Here is a 20,797-nt window from a genome sequence, read left to right on the forward strand (position 1 = left end):
CAGTTATTTACTTACGTAAGGGAAATGTGTTTTAAATTAAACATACCAAAAAAACCTATGATTAGTACTTTTTTTTGGTGTGTTTCTGTAGGACTTAATTGCAGGATGTTTTTCTCTTACAGCAGTGACTGAGAGATCTCTGTTCTGGTTCTTGCAGATTACAAAAGCATACCACTCAAAGGCCCTGATTTGCCTCCCAGATAGGAACCAGGACAGTTCCAAAACAGGTAGGATTGGAATATATGGGCACAAGTGCTCTTGTCTCTTCCACATACTCAGGCTTGCAGAAATGGATCTTTCTTAGCACAGATCTGGTTTTGTATGCAATTAAAGTAATACCCTTTTGTGTCACAAGTTAAGTATGTATGTAGGAATACATATATACACACATCACTGCTAGATACCTCTGTTTAAGCTAAATTTTTACATGCTGGATTTCAAAAGTGTGTTAAGTGAATGCTGAACTTTCCTTAGAACCTCTCAAAATCTGCCTATGGTAGTATTTGAATCCTAAACTTTTGGCTATACTGTCCATTGTGTCTACTGGCTGGTCACTCATAATTCATATATCTCAGATGATGAATGTTATTAGCAAGCTTATAAATCATTTTTATTTATGGGAGTGCCTGTCATGGGAGGATTATTGACTGTCAGATTCAAGTCCCCTTACACTGTGCAGCTGGGTACACCTAAGCTCTTAGAAGTGTTTGTGAGTTCTACAGCTTCTCCATTTAAGATTTGCAACTAACTGTGGGTGAAAATGAGCAGCAGTCTTTACAAGAAGGATGCCATTCATCAGGATGTTTTGTATCTTGCATTCTTCTGTTTGGTGGGCCACAGATTTATACATGAGCATTGTATAACTAAAGTGAAGACTGCTGGTAGAAAACCTGAGATTTTAGCAATAATCAGAGGAAAGCTGAAGGGTTTGATATCTGCAGAAGGTCAGGAGGTTGTTTGGAGCATGTGTGGAAGCTCCAGACAACATGTGTATCCCTTAAGGAAAGCAGTTAACAAGGACCCCTAACAGAACTCATGAAAAGTAGAACCATTAGATCTCAGACTGAAAAGCCTTTCCTATGAAAGAGAGAACTTATCACGTTATAATTTAGCCTGTCTGTACATTCAGGAATGCATTTCTACATCATTACTGTTGAATTTTCATTTTCAAAACAAATGAGATTGGAGTCCTTAGCCAGACTGCCTGCCCTTAGGGCTTACAGCTTGCCTGCAGGAAGGGCTGGTTTACAAAGGACGGGACCCTGACTGAGTCACATTGCCATGTCTCAGATGCATACTTAAAACCATATTTCTAGGGACAAGTTACAAGACTAATTATTCCTATATGTGGTGCATTTGCTGTTTCAACATGTTGTTCACGACCCATTCAACTTTGTATACAATAACAGTTGTCATGAGGTTATTAACTTTTGCACCTCCATGAAAGCTGTCAGACTCAGAAAGAAGAATGAGCTTCTGCAGATTCTGAAGTCAAAGTTAAACATAGAAACAGAATTTAATTTTCTCTCATGCTGTTGACATTGTTACATTCTCCAAGAGGGTGCCAGTTTAAATAGCGAGCTAAATTAAACAAAGGATTACTTTTTATAGCCAGAAGACAGGAACTTGTAAGAACTAAAAATATTTGTTGCCTGCTGCACATGCACTTTACCACCATGATGCAAGCAAGTTCTAGACCTTGACGCTCACAAGTTATCATTCTTCTGAAGGTGAAAATATACCAATGCTTAAAAACGAAAACATTACAGGTCCTCAAAACAAACAAACAAACAAACAAAAAGTCAGCATAATTCAACATTTTCTTGGCTGCCTTGCAGCACCAGGAAAGCAAATTGGCAATTTCTCTTCTTCACAAAGGCATAATTACAGCAAGAATTTTTATTATTTATTACATTTTTGCATCTTCCAGTTTGACACTGGCATTTAGTTCTGAATACATCAAGTGAAGGCAAAGCATTAGCTGTCTACAGTGATGATTTCTTTATCCTCTTCAGGTGTCTCCTCAGAGCTGGAAGAATTCTTTCTACAGACAAGTTATTTTGCACCTGTTATGTTCTCCAAAGTTACTGGCTCCATTTACTTTCAGTAGACTTTGCATTAGGTTTTCAGGCCTCTTTTTTTTTTTTTAAATATATATTGGTGATACCCCATAGACCATTTCAATACCTGAGTCAGGCCACAGTGAAGTGGCAACAGGTGCTTCACTTCACTCCCTCTCCCTTGCTGCTTGTTCCTGCCACTCCTAATCATTTCTTTAGTTAAATCTGTTCCCTGACCTGGTTCATCGCAGAGAGGAGTAGTGCAATTCTTTGAGCTGAGATGCTGTACAAACATCCTAGTTTTCACCTTCAGTGTAAAGTGGTGATTTCCAGGCTAAGCTAAGGTGCTTATACGAACTTTATAAGTGAGTTTGGCTTTAAAGCATAAATATGTGTGCAACAGGTTTTTCTGTATGTGTACTGGAATGCACATAAGAGTTGTGTAATAAAATTTGTCAGAATACAGGTTAAAGCCATATTCTACATAGCCATATTCTACATAGCCATATTCTGAAATTTTTATGGGCACACCTTCTAACACTGAAAGTTCTTGAAAATCTGCTTGCATAGTTTCAGTTCTGCCATTGTATTTCACCGTGCAACACCAGCAATATGAATACCATAACAAAAAAGTTTACAGTTTCCGACAAAAGCATCTGATGGGCAGGAATATTTTTGTTCTTAATTCGCCGTGCAAATTACACCACCGTAGACACAAGACTAAGAGATCAAGCCTCAAGCTTATTAAAGGTATCTGGAAGCTATATTATTTGCTGAATTGGTGGCATCTTGTCTTTTACCTGTGGCTAGCTGGTCTCTTACGTTCATTCTGTGTTTTCCAACTCCCGCCCATATAGTACTACCTACCAAATGTATAACTCATCATGAATCCGGGCAACTCCCAAACTATATCACTGTGAAATTCAACCAGCACGAAGTTCCCAGTGGAAGTGAAGTCTGCAACCTTCTCTGTCCCGCAGTAAGGGCCAACTGCAGGTGATGTAGGTCGGCTTCCATCGTGTATGAGCAAGTAGTCATAGATGCATCTGTCACTATGTTCCAGCTCAAAGGATAACATTTTGAGAGATATCTGGAGAAAATACAACCAAAGCACTTTGCTTTCTTTTCTATTACCCTTTGTATGTAGTAAGCACAAATAGTCTGAATTCCTTATGTGCAGGCACCTTTTTTTTATTCTGTGTTTGCACCACATCCAGATCCAAATATTGTAATGCAAATTAGTAGCAAATTATTTGCTTAGGTCATCAGTATTTGGATTGGAAGGAAAAGCAAGGAACAAGATTGATCTTGTACACTTGTAATTCTTTTCTCTAGAGAAATACAAAAACAGGACCTGTGCAATGTTTCAGTTTTCTAGTGGGAACTCGGACCTAGGGATTATTCTAAACAAAGCCTACTGGTACAAGCTAAGTTCCACACACATGTGTAACGGTTTTCCCTTGTTGGACAATCTGAAACACCAAGATCCAGCACATGTTCTTATACTGGATTTTTGTGTTCAGATTTTCACTCTGCGAATTCTCGCTCAAAAAGTGACATTACAGCTGTTATTCTCCAAGGCAAAAAAAGATTCCATCAGAGAACACCGATGAAACCCACAGATGAATTCATCTGTGCCTTACCTTGTATCCTACTGGAGAACTGATGACCCAGAAGCACATTCGGTTTTTGGGGTATTTACTGGGGTAGTTTGGAGATGTGATGACTCCATTTGACTCTGTGAAAGTATCTCCACAATTCACTGAGGAGTAAAGGAAAAAAACAGAGAATGGCATATTAGGAAGAGCATTTTGGCCATAGAAGTGAGCATGCTTATTGTACTCTTTCTTCAAGCCAAGAAAAAATGTGACACCATGAAAATCTACTGCTGAAATATTTTATTTCTTTCCTTACTATTTGTATTAGCAGCTCTACTGAAAGAACTAAAACCATAGTGCTAAATAACCTGTGGAGGACAGGAAACAGCTGCTTCTAAAGCTTTGTCTGTCTTTACAACTGAGTGTTACTATATTAGCAAAGTATTCTAATAGTATTAACTTACTACACTTTCAGAAAATAATTAGCTCAAGTACTCAATATTGTATTATCAAGATGGATCTAATGCTATCTAGAATTGACTCCATCAGGACTAATGCAAAAAGAGTAAATATTACACACTTCTAAGACTTCTTCAATTTATGCTTTTAAAAAGTTTGCATTTTGATTTGAAATAAGGCAATAACAAGTTATTTGGGCTACGGCTTTCTAACTGAAAGCATGTTGCAGCACAACAGAATTTTATCCAGCAGTCCATAATGCATTTGTATGTTCGTAAAACAGACACCCCGCAAGTGACTACAGCAAGCACTGTGTTTCATGTAACATAACAAAAGCCTTTAATTCAGGAAGTGTAAGTTACCCAAGGTTAGTACCTCTCCAGCTGCAGAAAATGCCACAAATCCTTGAATAACATATTGCCCAGATACTGGCTTACATCTCATTGGTTGAGATTTCTCATTGAGTTCTGCGGTCTTTGTGCACTTTGGCTGCACTGCTCCTATTAGTTACAGCTGTTGCATTGTTTTTATTTAAATAAATAATTCTAAAGGTGTGCAGAAGCCCAGCAGAGGCTTTAGTGCCCCATCATTGCCCAATCTGCTGCATTAGAGATTGCTATGGAAGTGTAAAGAACAACGTATGAAAAACCTACTCTGGAGTACATGGTCAAATTTTTCAGTTCTTCCATACAAATATTATTAATGCTGGTCTCCAAGCTCTGGAAAGGAGTGTTCATACCCCTGTTGTAGGAGGCTCTGAATCCTGTGGCTGTAATGCTCTCATCACTTGCAAACTCTACCAGCATTGTCGATCCAGATGCCACTAAGGAGGGCAGTGGCCCCTTGCCACAGTATTTGTCCAGCAAGACAGGGGAATTCTTGCTGTTCCCATTGTAAATTTTTATATAGTCAGAAGAACAGTCTGGGGAGGGTTGGAGATCAAAAGCCTCAAACTGTAGGAAAATCTTGAGAAACAAGAAAACAAATGTTGGTTTTAATGCTATACATAGGGAAAGATTCAAACCATCTAAATGTTATGAAATGAATTAGGACTTCATATTCATTTTACTATCTATGTATCACTGAAATTTCACTTTCTATATAAAAAGAGCATAGAATTTCACCTAGCTACCCTGTTACTGAGCCCAGATATTTTGACTATGGCTACTATGGCTTGTCTTTGAAAAGCCATCCAATCTTAACTGGATAAAAATCAAATTAAATAATGCATCTGATAATAGTCTTATGAAAGTTGTTGAGACTGTCGTTTCATTCACTGCATGACAAAAGAAATGTCTTGGTCCATGAAAATGACTTCCAGAGAGCAGTCATAACAATGAAATAATAGCCTAATGAAACACAGCCTTGACACTCTGGTTCAAACCTTTTTTTCTCCTAATAAAAGTTACCTTACTTCGGTGGATGCGGATCAGCCACAGGCAGTTGCTGCTGTTTGGGTATGGGGATGGGTAATTGACAGAAGAGAACGACCCTCTGGGTTTAGGTAACACAGAGCTACAGCAATCTGAAGGGAAGAACCAAACAGCGTTGAAGAGAATGAAAACCACACAAAAATCTTCTAGAAATGCCTGACAAGTCTCTCCAACCATTTGCATCAGTGAAGCTTGTAAAAGATAAATTAATTATAATGCTTACAATTGTGTTGATGTTCCTAATGTGTCATTCAAAACCTGGGAGTGAAAAAAAAGCTAATTAAGGTACTTACCTGTTTCATCTACTAACGTTTGTTTATTTGTTTTCTTTTTTGTTGTTTTTTGGCTTGGTTTGTCTTTTTAAGACAGTGGAGCTTCACTCACATGTTTTAGTTTACTGCCTTAACCTAAGTCACAAGAGTAGTTTCAATGACATCAGTACATCAATTCCCATAAGCAAGCGTGTGTGTATTCAGGAATGTATGCAAAAATCAAGCTTGAAAACTAGATTCTGTCAAAGCAAAGAGAGGTAGTCACTGGGGGAAAACAATAGCAGAGAGCATTGAAGTCAAGCTCAGACCTGCTGACTGCTATACAGAGTCTGATCTCATCTGTCATCTTTCATCTTTCCACATGTAGTCTTCATTTATTTTGCTATGTGTAACTTCCCAAATTGCAAAATATGAATATATGACATCTAAACATATGAATTTGTGACATTTTTCTCTTGCTCTCTACTTTCCCTGAGACAACTAGACTTTTTTTCCTTTTTTCAGTCTCTGAGTTTTTGTCCTTTTTTTAAAACAAATAGCCCTTTTCTTCAAAAACATACAGATCTAATTATAAAATTACATAATAATGGTATTGAAGTGTGATTCATTTCTAGCTTCACTATCAAGAATAAATACTATCTGTGAGACTATGACAAACACTTAAATTGTAAACTTGTCATATCTGAAGCTAAGAATTTGGGAGGAACCACTCTCAGCAATGCTTTCTGTGCGTAATTGTCCTATTGAAGGAATGCTGATGCCCACTAATTACTGATGTTTATTTAGCTAAGTTCTAACACCATTCAGTGCCAAATTTGCTACACTAATATGCTTTGTGCATCTCAGCTGAAGAGTTCCTGCTACAGAGGAATGAGAGGTATTTCTAGACCTTAAGATACCACAGTGATGAGATAAGAGACTGATGGGGCAAGGAAGTAGATAACTACACAAAAAGCCCAGGGAATTCCCCTCAAAAAGGTGTTCTAATCAGCCTAAGTGGCACCCATACTGATAACCCTGGGGTACTTTCTAATTGAAAGAAATCACAAACCTGCTGGCACTAATGATGCACATGACTAAGCTATATCACAAAAACACAGAATGGTTGGGGTTGGAAGGGACCTCTGGAGATCATCTAGTCCATCCCACCTGCTAAAGCAGGTTCAGCAGAGCAGATCACACAGGAATGTGTCCAGGTGGGTCTTGAATGTCTCCAGAGAAGGAGACTCCACAACCTCTCTGGGCAGCCTGCTCCTCAAAGTGAAGAAGTTTCTCCTCATGTTTAGACGGAACCTCCTGTGCTTCAGTCTGTGCCTGTTGCCCCTCATCCTATTGTTAAGCACTGCTGAAAAGAGTCTGGTCTCATCCTCTTGACACCCACCCTTGAGATATTTATAAACATTTATGAGATCCCCTCTGAGCCTTCTCCAGGCTGAACAGATGCAGCTCTCTCAGTGTTTCCTCATAAGAGGAGAGCTTCCATGCTTTGCAACCTTCAGAGCTGCACTGAAATGAGAACCAACCATAATTTCTCTGATGGGTTTGGCTTATGTCCAAGAGCAGGGACTAGGGGAGGATAGCTCAGAATGACAGTGAATTATTGAAAGTAAAGTGTCCTTTCCAAGAAGGCAGCACCTTGGCACAGGGACAGGTCTGTTCCCACACACATACCAGCCCTCTTGTAGGGCAAGGAAGAGATTTATTGAAAGGACTGTGGGCTGAGTTCCTTTAGGGGATGTCTGACAGTGACTACAGACATCAGCTGTATAAGGATTCACATGCCTTCTATCTACAGCACTTACTGCACTTGTAGAGCTTGTTAATTTTAGCTACATCCAAGTTACTCAGCCCTTCTCTCTGCCCAATGGGTACAGAAGGGTCTGGAACTGGAACAATAGTTGGTTTCCCTGGAGTGCTGGAGAAATCATACCTGTAGAAATAAGGAAATCACATTTCTAGATCACTTCTCTCAAACAGTGAAGTTCTCTAACTGCATAATCATATTCATGTAACACACACACACAAAATTTCAATTGAAAAAGGCAAAAAGCTTATTAGAGACCAGTTAGTCTTCCCTGAGGAGGATCAGCATGGTAGTCATTTTGTGTGCAGCAGCTGAAAGCAAGAAACAAGAATCACAGAGTGTTAGGGATTGGAAGGGACCTCAAAAGATCATCTAGTCCAAAAAAATAAAAAGTTGCACTGTCCTGAGTGAGGAGAACTTTCGACAATGTTCTGGCCAAAGGAACTGAATCCCACCTTTGTGGTTCCAGAGGCAGAGGAGCAGGAGTAGTTCTGTCTCAGTAACTTATTGTTTATTTGCTATCTGCAGTTTCCTGCCTCCTTCTAGACAAGTTTCATTTCATGTCTTTATTCAGAAAGTGTTACTTGCTAGTGGAAATAAAGGAGAAGGTACATGATACAGGCTTGTACATTGTGGACTAAAATATAACCTTAGATAGTGTTCACAGATGAATATGAGGCAGTACACAACATCTTAACAATATTTTAAAAGATCAAACTTTCTTTTCTCTGTACCTAAATATTGTTGTCTATGATCAGCTGTTACCACTACTATAGCAAGAGACAGGAATACAGTGAAAGAAAACATGGTCCCTGCACAGAGCAATTCTTTCTTCCTAGATCAGAGCAGAAGATCTGGAAGCTGTTTGCTCCTCTGAAAAGACATCTCAGAGAACAACTTACGCGCCATAGTGCATCACTGAAGAGTAGTCATAAGGAAGGCCCAGGTTTTTGGAATTTACTTTTCCGAAGTTCCCTTGTTCCCCTGTAAGGTAGGAAAGCAACATTTCAGTCAGAACAATTATCACTGTTCTGATAGTACACTGCCTGCTGTCACAATCCTGAGAGTAACTTAGGATACAAATATTTGTTCTCATGAGATCCTGGATGTATCAAAACTACCAGAGCCTTTTGAAGCCTGTGGGAACCCATCTTCATTCACTCTATTAGATTTCAGAATATAAGCCAAATAAAATAAGGCAAAGTTTTGACATAATCAATGTATCTATTCCACTCTTCAAGTAAAGGTATTCATCCGTCCGATCCTTCACGAGGATGTCTCCAAATATATTTCAGTGCATTATCATTAACATTATAAGCATCCAACCTATGTTCCCAAAGATGCATCCATACCTTGAGAGGGAAATCTGGCTGACCACCTAGATCAAAAATTCAGAGTTGTGTGTGGGTGACCACCAACCTGTCTTGCAGAGTCCTTCCACAAAAGAGCTAGAAGAACACAAAGGGATTCAGTTTTCCTGTTATTTGCACCAAAGGACATGTTATCAGCTATGTTCTGGCTTTGTCTCTGGTCAAAGCCATCGGCAGTGACTACCTGAAGCAATATGACTTGCATGAAGCAAGGGCACTCAATAAGATCAGCTAGAAACATTCTGTCTGAATATAGCTGCTGATATAGCCCCTCTCACCATAGCTGCTGAGCAGCTCATCACTTTTTATCTGTTTATCCTTAGAAAGCCCATATGAGGTAAGAAAATACAACACTGATATGGGACTGGAGCCCCAAGACAGACTGGAATTCACAGCACCTGACTTTATTTCTCTTAAGTTAGACACTGAAGCTATTTATTGAAGCTCCAGGATAGTCAGAGGAGAGAAACACAGTTAGAGGCAGTTTCATCCGAAGGCACCTATTTCTCTCCACTGACTGGAAAGCATGAATATGAGTTGCCCCCTGGGTCTCCTGCCCATAGTAAGATGAGCAAGGAAGCAATGTCAGAGCAAGGAGCTGAATGCGGTCAGCTGGCCTCGAGGTGAATGCCCCAACCACCAAGCACTCCTTTCCAGTTCAACATCTGTACCTTCATTATCGGAACTAGCTGTTTGTAAACCACAAACCATCTGGACAAGAAAGAGTTCAGTGCTGGATGCTTGTCAGAAAAATCTCTGGAGTCTGCATAGCTTGGCTGGCAAGCTTGCAATCAGAGCCAGTCTCTTCCAGTAATGTCCTTCAGCACTGCTCCCAGTGAGGGCTAGGAAATGCAAAGAGAAGCTTCAAAATCCTGTATTATAGAAAGTCTGGGAGCTCTGTGACTTTGGAGCTTTTCGTAACCCAGAAAATGATTTAAGGCTTCAACTGGTTCTCAACAGCATTGGCTTTCCTCACTCTGTTAGGTTTTTATCTCAGCTCTTCTTATCTGCTACACTGACTTCAGAAAGAATTATCAGCAAGTGCACAGCTTCTTCTGAGGTGATGAACAGCCAACACAGTTCAAATGCAGTGAAACATTTAAGCATATGGCTACTGTTTGGCACAGAAGTGCTTTGCTGAATCGGTTTGCTAAAAAAAATTAAAAGTAACAGCAGCCTGCCTGGACAGAGATGCTGCCAGAAAACTAGTATCTGCCTCATGACATGCCAGAGAGACTTGGCTATCTAGACCTGCACACGTGTGGGGACTTAACCCATCTTTTCCACTCTAAAAAAAAAAAAATAATAAATCTATCTCTGCCAGAACTTAAGTGTAATGACTCAGAAGTGCTGGAAAGGAAGCTTTGGCTGAAGATTCTGAATACAGCTTTTTTCCTCCAAAGTATGGGAAAAACAAGCTGAGTTTCAAGTAGTTAAGTGGACAGCAACCAATCAGGCTGCATTTTGTCAAAACAAAGCAGCAGGATGGCTTCCAAGGTAAATTGCCAGTTAAAAACAAAACCCAGCAAACATCCACAACACTGCAGTCCTGGCAAGAGAAAAACAGCTTGTGTGGGAGAGCTGGGAAGGTGCAAAAGGTCTTGAGGTCTAGTTCTGCATCACTGAGGTCAGCAGGAGCTCTGCCACCAGCAGTGGTAACAGCAGCATGTTTTTATGGCAGATGTCCTCACAAAAATGGTCCTCACAAACATAGCCGTGTTTCTTCATTTCCTTTTCTGTGCATAACTTTGCATTATTTTCCCTGCAGTGCTTGTGGTGCACGCACATTGCATTCTAACTCCCTTGTTGTGCCAATCTTCTCAGGCTCCGCTCCTGGTGCTTGCAGCTAAAACACCCCATCTACTTTTGCATGGTCTTGTCTTCTTCACCTCTTCCCCCTCTTTTATCCCTTCATGATACTGTGCCTGAATCAGACCTTGGTTACATCTGTATCCTTGAGGAATGATGATATTGGAATCTGTGGACTTCCCACAGCAAAATTAGTGTAACATTTTATGTGTGACTAGTACCTTTGTATAACTTCATGTTTTCACCTCCTTCTTCTTAGCACACCGTTTACTAGCCTTTCAAACATGGAACACCCTCATTGTACAATGGCAAACAATTCATAGTAAAATTACAACTTAACATTAGAGCTGAAACCTCAATAAAGAACAGCACAAAGGGAATTTACTTAGGGTATCATGAGAATAGCTGGAAAATTTGGAGAACAGTGTGTTAGGAATTTGCAATAAAAACAATCAAGTTCCATCTGGACAAAAAGATAGATATACTTTCAGCTGTGCATGACATAGAAGAGCTGAATATATTACTTGTTGAAGAGACTTATTAGACTTCGGTATTCAGTTGCCCTGCATCATTTACTCTTATTTTCTATAAAGTACACTAAGTATACTATTATCCTTTTACAATTGTTGTGGGTTGTCCAGCTCCCTCATAGCTGCCAAATGATTCCTTGCATCCTTTCTTCCCCTTCTTTCCTTCTGTGTACCACTTTCTTGCTTTCCCTGCAACCTCCTACCATTCTCTCCACCCTCCCCTCCCCAGAACCTAGAGCTCTGTATGTGCTCCCATATTCACCTGCTCAAACTATTCATCCTGCATTCCTTTTTATAAATTGCATTCACTTGTCTTCCCCCCACCAGTCCTGATTGCTCCCCATTGCTCCTTCTTTTCATGGCAGTGTACATTATTTTGTCCTCAAGGAGGAAATAATTTCAGTCCCGGCTCCCACATCATGCCAGGTCCCAGAATTTTGCACATGCTACTGGCTGCATCTGCTTCCATTCTCTCCACATCGAGTCCCTTGTTCATCTACATTTTAGGCTCTGTGCATTTCACTCGCTGTCAGTGCCCAGACGCCTCCCTCCTGTCTTCTCTATTTCTATGGCTTTCCCCAAGACAGAGTTGCTGTGCGATTCCCCACCACGATCTCTGAATGTCATGCTTCTCCCCTCCTCAGCTGAAAGTCTGATAGTCTTGCCGCCTGACCAAGTCTTTGCTACAACATTTTGCATTTCTGATTGTCTTGGTATTTTGGATATATGGTGGGCCTGGGCTCAAGATGGTAATCAAAATAAGAACACAGAGATACTTTCAGGCTGCATCTGCATTGGAGAACCACGCTAAATAGGTGTAGCCACAGAAATTCCCCCAGTACAAACCCTGAATGAGAAATTCCATCACACTGAATGTGCTGCTGCTGCAATTCAGTCAGCATTAATCATGATTCTTATTTGCATTGCTATTCACAGAAGAAACATTCTCCTTCATCTGAAAGTATATGTTTTCTCTCAAGATTTAGTGGACGTACCTGCCACAATGTGTTCCCACATAATCTTGACAAACCTGTCCCGATCACTCCGTGCCTGTTCATGGATGAAACCCAGTGCGTGGTTCATTTCATGCTGAATTGCTCCTTTATCCATGCAACCGTTTTTCACCAAGCCTACTGCTTGACGTCCTCCAATTTTTCCAAAGTAAGACCAGCAGCTAAGAATAGGCAATCAATAACAAAAATGATCACCTTTAGCAAAAACAAAGAAATAGATGTTCTGATGCCACCAAGGGCCTCCAGATGTGCAGCCACAGCAGTGGACATGCAAATAGTCAACTGGCAGGAGATGTCCAGGCTTCCAAAAGCTGCCAAACTACACAGGGGGAGAAATAAAGCCTCTGTGATGAGTATGGTAAATTTTAAAAGAGTAAAATGGCTGTATCAAACTAGGATGAAGCAGTTTAAGTAGTTAAGCAAAGAACCTGAAACAATTATACTTTTTAAAGATTTTTACAACTATTAAGGAAAAGATCTCATTTTGAGTTGTACTCCACTACTTTTAAGTCCACACACACATTTATTCCTGCAGCCCATTAACTGATGTAACTACATCCAAAGAAAACTGAAAAATTGCACCTGCTCTCTGAATCTTGACTCCTAGGATAAAAAAAGGGCAGTTACTTAAATGCAGATCAAAAAAGAAAAGAAACTGATAGACTTTTTGAGTCCTTCCACTCCCAGCAGACAGAGAACTTACCTCTGCCCACGTTCAACATACACATAATCTGTTTCTGTAGTGCGATTTACAAACTGCACGCAGGTCAGCGTGGAGATCTCCTGCAGAGCATCAGCAATCCAGGACCTCTCTGTCAATGCTAGAAAGAGAAAGGGACCAGGAGAAGTATTCCATCATTAATCAAAAGCAAAGTGCATTCATAGAATCATAGAATGGTTTGGCTTGGAAGGGACCTTAAAGATCACCTAGTCCAACCCCCTGTCATGGGCAGGGACACCTTCCACTAGACCAGATTGCTCAAAGCCCCATCCAGCCTGGTCTTGAACACTTCCAGGGATGGGACATCCACAGTTTCTCTGGGCAGCCTGTTCCAGTGCCTCACCACCCTCATGGTGAAGAATTTCTTCCTTGTATCTAATCTAAACCTACCCTCTTTCAGTTTAAAGCCATTACCCCTTGTCCTGTCACTACATGCCCCGGTAAAAAGTCCCTCTCCAGCTTTCTTGTAGGTCCCCTTCAGGTACTGGATTGATGGGGTGCATACCTTTAAAACTTCACAGCACTTATTAGCTTTTTGTCATACACATAAAACAAAAAAAGGGTCAAAAGCCTTCAGAGATCTTCGAGTTGATTGGACTTTTAAGGGGACATGTAAGAATTATAGGTAACCCTTATGCATATTCCACAGGAGACAGCTGATGGAAAGCAAAACTGGCATTGTTTCTTTCATTAGATAGAACAGAAAAAATGAAACCATTTCAGATACAAATAATTGGATTAAAGTATCTCAAATGAGCCATCTGATCATAGCTAAGCACCTAAAAGCCTATTTTGTTTATCAGAGGTAACAAATGTCTGCCACACACTCCTTGGAATCACTTGAGGCAGCAAGGTTCAGAGGCTCTGAAGATCACAGTGTTTCTATTCAGGCATTAAATAAAGACTGGAGTGTTTATCTACTTCTGAACATTTTGGTCTATTTCGGCTTCCTCAGTTATGAATCATCTACAACTGATTTGTATCTCTATTTCCTCATCTATAGTTTGGGGAGAGGGAGGTAGATGGAATAACCCTCACCTAACCACAAGCGTCTGTGCTGCAGTTCTGGAAGCACAAGGGCAGAGGAACAGCTCAGATACTGCAAAAGCTGGGCTTTCCTCAGCTCAAATTATAACACAGATTCCCTTCCCCCAGGAATGGGAATCAGGCACGGGCTGCATTTCACTTACATGCCATTTTCTCTCAAGGTAAGATCTTTTAAGAGGGGTCTGTGTGGAAGCCTTAGACCAGAGATGCCTCGTAAGGGGAGTGATGGAAGCCCTGCACAGCCCATACGAAGACTTCTGGAATAGAATTTTCTAGATTAAGGCATCGGTCCTGCAGCCCTTTGCACAGAACAGAGCAATTGACTGACCAGAGAGGGATAAAAAATCTCTCCAAGGATTTTTTCCTCCATTTTTGCATCTACAGGATTCTAGTGTGGGAATATTTCTATGAGAGATTTGAAAAAAAAAAAATATTGTGTTCCAAAAGGTGCTCCTAGTGGTAATTTTGACAAAAATAATAATTTAAACAAATTATATTTCTTCTTCTGTACTTACTAAATATCAAAGTGCATTGTAGCTAGCAGGAATGAGCTAATATTTGTAATTAAAATTATTTAGCTGGTATTTATATAACAACTACTGCGCAAGTAACCACATATTTTAGTGTCTGTAACCAAAATGTTTTAGCTAAACAGACATAGGGCTAACACATAAGCAAAAGGGACATATCAATAAATTCTCATTTGGACAAAGATTGTTTCTGATGCATGCCACAGCAACATAAAACAACAGAGTATAGGGACTGGAAGAACAACGCTGACTTTACAGCATCCATTTGCATACACTTACAGAAATCAGAAGAGATGTTAATTGGGACCTTGACTAGTCCATCTTGTGACTTGGGCCATAAACAACTCTCACAGTTAATTGCACTGCGTCGTCCTCTTCTCAAGAGGATGTCTCCTTCAGACACAGCTATTTCACTACCTGGCAGATAAAGAAAATAAAGAGCATACAAGGCACGGAGAAGACAAATAGATGTGCAAAAGAGAGATGAGAGTTATGCTCTAACCAAGCTTTTGTACCTTTGGAAATTTCTTTCACTGAAGTTCATTTCTCAATAATGTGAAAAAGTATTAGTAACTTCAGACTGAATGCATCTAGCATTCACAATATGCTAAGACTGGTTAGGTCTGCCTTGCCTCCTGGATAGAAAGAGATTAATATTAATATAGATGTCATAGTGCAGCTGTAATCAAAGTCATGACTAAAGATATTTTAGGTTAAGAAGCTTTGGGAACCTTCAGAGTGGAAGGCTAAGTATTACAAGTCATTGTTCACTTCATTAGAGGTTGTGGAATGAAAGACAAATCATAACTGACCTCGGTAAAAATGGGATGAATAATACAAAAGATATTTTTATCATGCATATTGAATGCATGCAAGCTATTAATTTCCAGGTTAACTGTTAATTTGACATAAAACACTGTGACATGCTCCTCAGTTCTGACCCCAAAATACTTTGAATGCATTTCTTACAGACAAGAGCTACTGGTTATTATGCTGAAAAGGCACAATACTCTTGGGTACAGCAGATAGGGAAGAGCCTTATATCACATAGGAAAGAAATCAAAGTGAAAAATATTCTGATTTGCTGAGGCTACATAAGGAAAAGAATATTCCATGTAGCAATTGTTCAATAAGTCTTCTTAATTTCTTTATCACAACAACATAAATAATCACACTGAATGTTACTTTAAAACACACCTGAATTCTGTGAATTGTTTTCCACTGATGCTGGAAAATATTTTCAAGAGAAAAATATACCAAATAATGAGAATGAGGTATAAAGAAGCAGCCCCACCAAAATCTACAGTAATTTATATAATAATTACAATCAAACTCACCTAAGCCATTGTTTCTTGTAGCTATCTGAAAATAAAAAAGCATATGTTTTAATACATGTGTATCTCCATGGCAGAAAACTACTATCGTGTAGAATCACAGCAGTAAAAGTTTGTAACTAATTTTACAATAGAGCAACTCAGCAGCAGCAATGTAAATTCTAAACATCTGAGAGCAGGGACACACCTGGACAGGTTTACTTAGTGCAAAGCTGTAGAGAAATGCTAAATGAGTTGGCAGAAGAAAGTACTTCATCCTCATGTTTCTGAGTTGATCCTCTCTGCTCTGCAGCTCAGTTCTCAAAGCTGTGGTTAGTTTCCTTGGGGCAAGTTTTGTGGGAAAGCTGCTGCTGTTGTTAGCAAGTGTAACAGAATTAGATAACAAGGAGTATTTTCACAAAACAAACACACTGCAGGACCTCTCAAGAGAATTTCCAGGCTCTTATTTCTTATTTATCTTCAGAAAACAGAGGAAATGGAGCAATAGGAAAGAAAATCCAGCAACCTTAAAGTGACTCATCTTTAATTCTAAGAAGAACCCATGAGCTGCTGCAGGTCCCCTCACTGCTGACCAAGGGACAGGATATCCAGTAACGTTCTGTTTACAGTAAAACTCAGAGCCAAGGAACTCTTTGATCCCTCCACGCTTGACTACCTGTCCTAGAAACTCCTTCGCTTGCTGCCAGGAGCCACCCTGCTCCACAGAGCCCGTCTGTGAGCCTGCCCGCCCTTGCACCTCAGCCAGGCACTGCTGGCCACGAGCAACTGCAGACCTGCGGGAGCCAGAGATTAACCTGATTGTTGGTTTAAATTGTTTTTCTAGTACCATATCTTGCAATATCATCAACCCTGGCAGTGATTGTGTGTCTTTCTGGAGCCTACAAATAAATAAAACCCCCAGCTTCCAGAGTTTTGGCTTCCCAGCTTCTGGGAAGGCCTCCTTCCTTTGATGTCCATGATAGAAACGAGTCTTGAAAGGCAGGCTGCATCCTAGAAAACCCACACTGGAAGAGTAAGCCACACAATGGGAATATTCGTGTTGAAGCCACATGAACTCAACTCCATCTGCAGGCAGATGTTGTTTTCTCCTCCCAGCTTCAGCCCCTGCAGAAATACCCAGGTGCTATATAAAATGCTAAGGAATTGCTGCATCAGATCTTTAAGGAACAAGCAAGAAAACCTCTGGAATTGCCTGCAAAGGCAAAGTTCAGAGGAATCTGTGTGGTTCACAGCAGATGGAGATGGCAGAGGGTGCCTTTCCAGACAGACATATGGGCTGGTCTTTTTTTAAGGAGTACTTTGTGAGGAAAATTTTAGCTGCTATTATGTAAAGCTTTGCTACTAATATGTTCATACATTTCTGAGCAACCTCCATGTCTATTCAAGATCGGGTTCAAAAGAGAGACAGAGGGACTCGCAGGAGCACATTTCTGCTGCTACACATCACAAGATGACAGGGGAGAGAGCAAAAGTTATTACATAATAAAAGCAAAAGAACAAGATCCCTGGGCAGAGCCTGGGGCTGGGTCACTCCAGGCCTGCAGCAAGGAGGGACCAAAGGGCCCTTTGAAGTTCTGCAATGCAGATTTGCACATCCATTCCCTGGAAGGCTGTGATACCTCACTGACTACAGCTGCAGACCATAGGCCACAGCAACTCAGTCAGGAGATTTATCTCATGATTTAATTCATTTTCCTACCTGTCAGGAAGAACTGGGTATTTTTCAAGGCTAATTAATAGACCAAAGTCTCATACCACCCAATAACACATTATCAGAAGTTGTCCCATAGATGCAAATTTCCTTTTTGATGCTGCTTGTCTACATTGTCTGCTTTGATATTCTAGCAGGATAATATTCAGGTCTCGGTTTCATTATCTGTCCAAATAATTTGATTACACATCTGTAACTTGCATTCTTTCTCCTGAACACCTTTTCTTACGCTGTCTTTCGACATTCCTCAGTTTTAGCCACACTGCCCTTCATCTGGCACATCATAGAATCATAAAATGTCCTGAGTTGGAAGGGACCCACAAGGATCATCAAGTCCAACTCCTGTCACTGATAGGACAACCCCCAAATATGGTATTTTATCATATTGTTTGTTTACCACATTCTTAGTGATGCTTACTGAGTTTCACTTTCATTCCACAGCAGAGAATGAGCACTTCTTTCACCATATAATCCAAGTCCCTCTTGGCATAATATTAAATGACAAAGTTAGAAAAACCTGTTGATGTTTAATTATAGGTTTTTTTCCTAGCTCTATATCAGTAATAAGTATCATCAGAAGCAACAGGAATAGTCAAATGGTCTTTCCATAACAAGGAAGTACAGAGGGCACTTTCCCTGGCTAAAGCATTAAAGTGTATGAACCTCAAGGGAAACAAAATTCAGGCCAGTGAAAGGCCCCTTGGTTGTCTCAGGACCCAATGGAATATCCCTCTAATGCTCAGTTTCTTGGCTACACAGAATCAGCTGGGTTGGAAAAGACCTCAGAGATCATCAAGTCCAACCCTTGGTCCAACTCCAGTCCATTTACTAGATCATGGCACTAAGTGCCATGGCCAGTCTCAGTTTAAAAACCTCCAGGGACGGTGAGTCCACCACCTCCCTGGGCAGGCCATTCCAATGCCTGACCACTCTCTCTGTAAAGAATTTCTTTATAATATCCAGCCTAAATTTTCCATGGCAGAGTTTAAGCTTAAACTTAAACACACACCAGAGATTATGCAGACAATTGCTTTTGAACAAGCAGTTGGCTTAACTAAGCTGTGTGTTCTCCTTAAGAAGCTTATTACTTTTCAAAAGGCTTCACAATATCTCTATATGTTTAAGCAGGTCAATTGTTCATACTAAATTAAGAGTTCTAATTTTTTATTTAAATCACAATCATAGAAAGTATTGCCCTTACTAGATGACAATAATTTTTAAACCTGTTTTATGTGACACTGCACAGCAGATTCTGCTGAAGAGCATTTTAAAATAAATTTGTATTCATGAAATGAAACTATTATCTAATACTATAACAGGCTGAAAGAGTTAAATAATAAAAACATGCACAAAACTTCCTTTGTATTTGAAATGATGTTATCAAACAGTTATCTGTTTACAGATACTGTGTCCTTCAGGATGCTAGGATTAGTGAAAGCATGCATTCATGCCTCATTATTTACTGATTGGGAGAAGGAAATGAGCCTTCTTGCTTTTCAGTTGCGAGTCAGATAGTCAGTTTAAGATAATAAAATCATCGACCTTGATCAAATGCAATAAAAAACTGTGGCTTTTGTAGAAAAGGTCACAATCAGGAAACTAATATTTTGTAAATCTGGTCCCTTGTGCCAACTCCTTACTTTGTCATAGCTACCAGCCAGCAAAAGCAAACCTTTCATAGAAAAGGTTACTATTGAGCATAGCATACGCTTGATACATAAACACTTGCAGGCTAGTTTTAATACAATTAGTCAATTTTAGTGTAAGTTACAGTATATTATGCCATAAAATGTACCGACATATTTCTACATTTTATATACCTTTTATTAAAATGAAAAATTTATTGTATTTAAAACAAACAAACAAAACCCAACAAAACAAAAACCAAAAAAAACCCCCAACTCTTTTGTGTAAATACTGAGATGTGTTGAAATTATTTTGAAAGCAAAGAGTGTTCGGACTCTGTTCCTCCTAAACCACTCCTGCAGCAATGTGATCTCTGCTGTTTTACCACCTTTTATCTTTTACCTTTCCAGTATCAGAATGATATAACAACGTTAGAAAGGAGAGGCACATACCCAAAGACTCTGCACTGGAGATAACTACAGGTGTCTGTGAGCCTTAACCTGAGATGATGGCTAGAGACAAGAATCAGCTGAAACTTCTACAGCTAACTTGGTTTTATTTGGTCTGCAGTAGCTGTAGGCTGATCAGAACTTTACTATCGTTTTTGAAATCAATGCATGGGGAAAGTTGTGTTCCTGGAGACAAGCTACAAAGGTTGGTTTCAGTATTTGAGTATCTAAGTACCCAAGGACTAAGCCAGATGGGACTGGCTGGTCTATATCTTCCCTGGTTCTGATAAAATCTGATCTGAAACCAATGTCTAACTGCAAACACCACCCTGATGCTGTGTTTTATTCACAAGTTGTCCAGGCATATTTGGAAGTCTTGATCTAATGCTGCTCTCTAGTGGTTTGCCATTTGTGCAAGTGGGACATGTTTCCAGAAAGTCAAGAACTCCACATCACCACTCGCAGCCTGTTTGCTCCTTCGGTCCCTGTCTGCACACACCAAACAGTAGCTGCATCCTGCAGAAAATGCTTGCAGGCATGAAGCATCTGTCCTGTAATCTGTGCTGAGAAGTGATGCATAAGTTTTAGCCCAAACCTTCTAAAAACTTTGTTTTAGCATCTGTAGCTTTTTACTGCACTATTCACCTTCTCCAGGTACTTATAGATTATACATACAGATGCCACAGTAGATTTCTGAGGCACTCTGATGGCCCGTTAGAAAAATAAGCCATTTACCTGCACCACTTTCCGTCATGGACTTTAAAATCTTAATTTCTTTTTTAACTGATGATTCCTCCTAAACACTTTTGGAAAGCTTATAGTGGAGCACCCAAATACTGTTCTGCCTCTACCCTAGCTTCACTTTGACTTCACAACATCAGTCATTGCCCCATCCCCAGGTTTGCCCTAAAAGAGAGCCAAGATAAATTGACATAAGGGGAGCAGCAAGAAGACAGCTGCCCCATAAGGGGGGTCCCTAGGAGCTGTGACTACAGCACAGCCCCACAGTACCTCAGCACACAGGGGTGGGC

At 40.1% G+C, this 20,797-nt stretch overlaps 1 protein-coding gene across 3 annotated transcripts; it reads right to left on the reverse strand.

The window, feature by feature from the left end:
• Positions 1 to 1,491: 1,491 nt before the first annotated feature.
• Positions 1,492 to 16,503, reverse strand: LOC102091120 (embryonic protein UVS.2). 3 transcript variants are annotated; one of them, XM_021287194.2, is made up of 12 exons: positions 16,168 to 16,490; positions 15,984 to 16,008; positions 15,844 to 15,873; positions 14,926 to 15,063; positions 13,052 to 13,169; positions 12,331 to 12,509; positions 8,529 to 8,610; positions 7,625 to 7,752; positions 5,527 to 5,642; positions 4,857 to 5,082; positions 3,704 to 3,822; positions 1,492 to 3,150 (listed from the first exon to the last, which is right to left on the reverse strand). In XM_021287194.2, exons 1-12 carry the CDS (start codon positions 16,240 to 16,242, stop codon positions 2,920 to 2,922), a joined length of 1,467 nt encoding a protein of 488 aa, XP_021142869.1. In that variant the 5' UTR covers positions 16,243 to 16,490; the 3' UTR covers positions 1,492 to 2,919. The 3 variants fall into 3 exon arrangements, 2 of the variants coding, with proteins under 2 accessions (XP_021142869.1, XP_005502252.2); XR_010473019.1 differs by having other exon boundaries at positions 3,069 to 3,150; positions 4,771 to 5,082; positions 16,168 to 16,503; XM_005502195.3 differs by lacking the exon at positions 15,844 to 15,873 and having other exon boundaries at positions 16,168 to 16,488.
• Positions 16,504 to 20,797: the final 4,294 nt, after the last annotated feature.

Source organism: Columba livia, chromosome 5 (genome assembly GCF_036013475.1).
Source record: "Columba livia isolate bColLiv1 breed racing homer chromosome 5, bColLiv1.pat.W.v2, whole genome shotgun sequence".
NCBI classification, from domain to species: Eukaryota; Metazoa; Chordata; class Aves; order Columbiformes; family Columbidae; genus Columba; species Columba livia.

Excerpts from the sequence above, each read along its gene's own strand:
- LOC102091120 (XM_021287194.2), bottom strand. The coding sequence starts at position 16,242 with ATGAGGATGAAGTACTTTCTTCTGCCAACTCATTTAGCATTTCTCTAC. Across the intron at positions 15,874-15,983 it reads TACAAGAAACAATGGCTTAG|CATCAGTGGAAAACAATTCA; the intron begins GTGAGTTTGATT and ends AATATTTTCCAG. Across the intron at positions 12,510-13,051 it reads TATGTTGAACGTGGGCAGAG|CTGCTGGTCTTACTTTGGAA; the intron begins GTAAGTTCTCTG and ends GCCTATTCTTAG.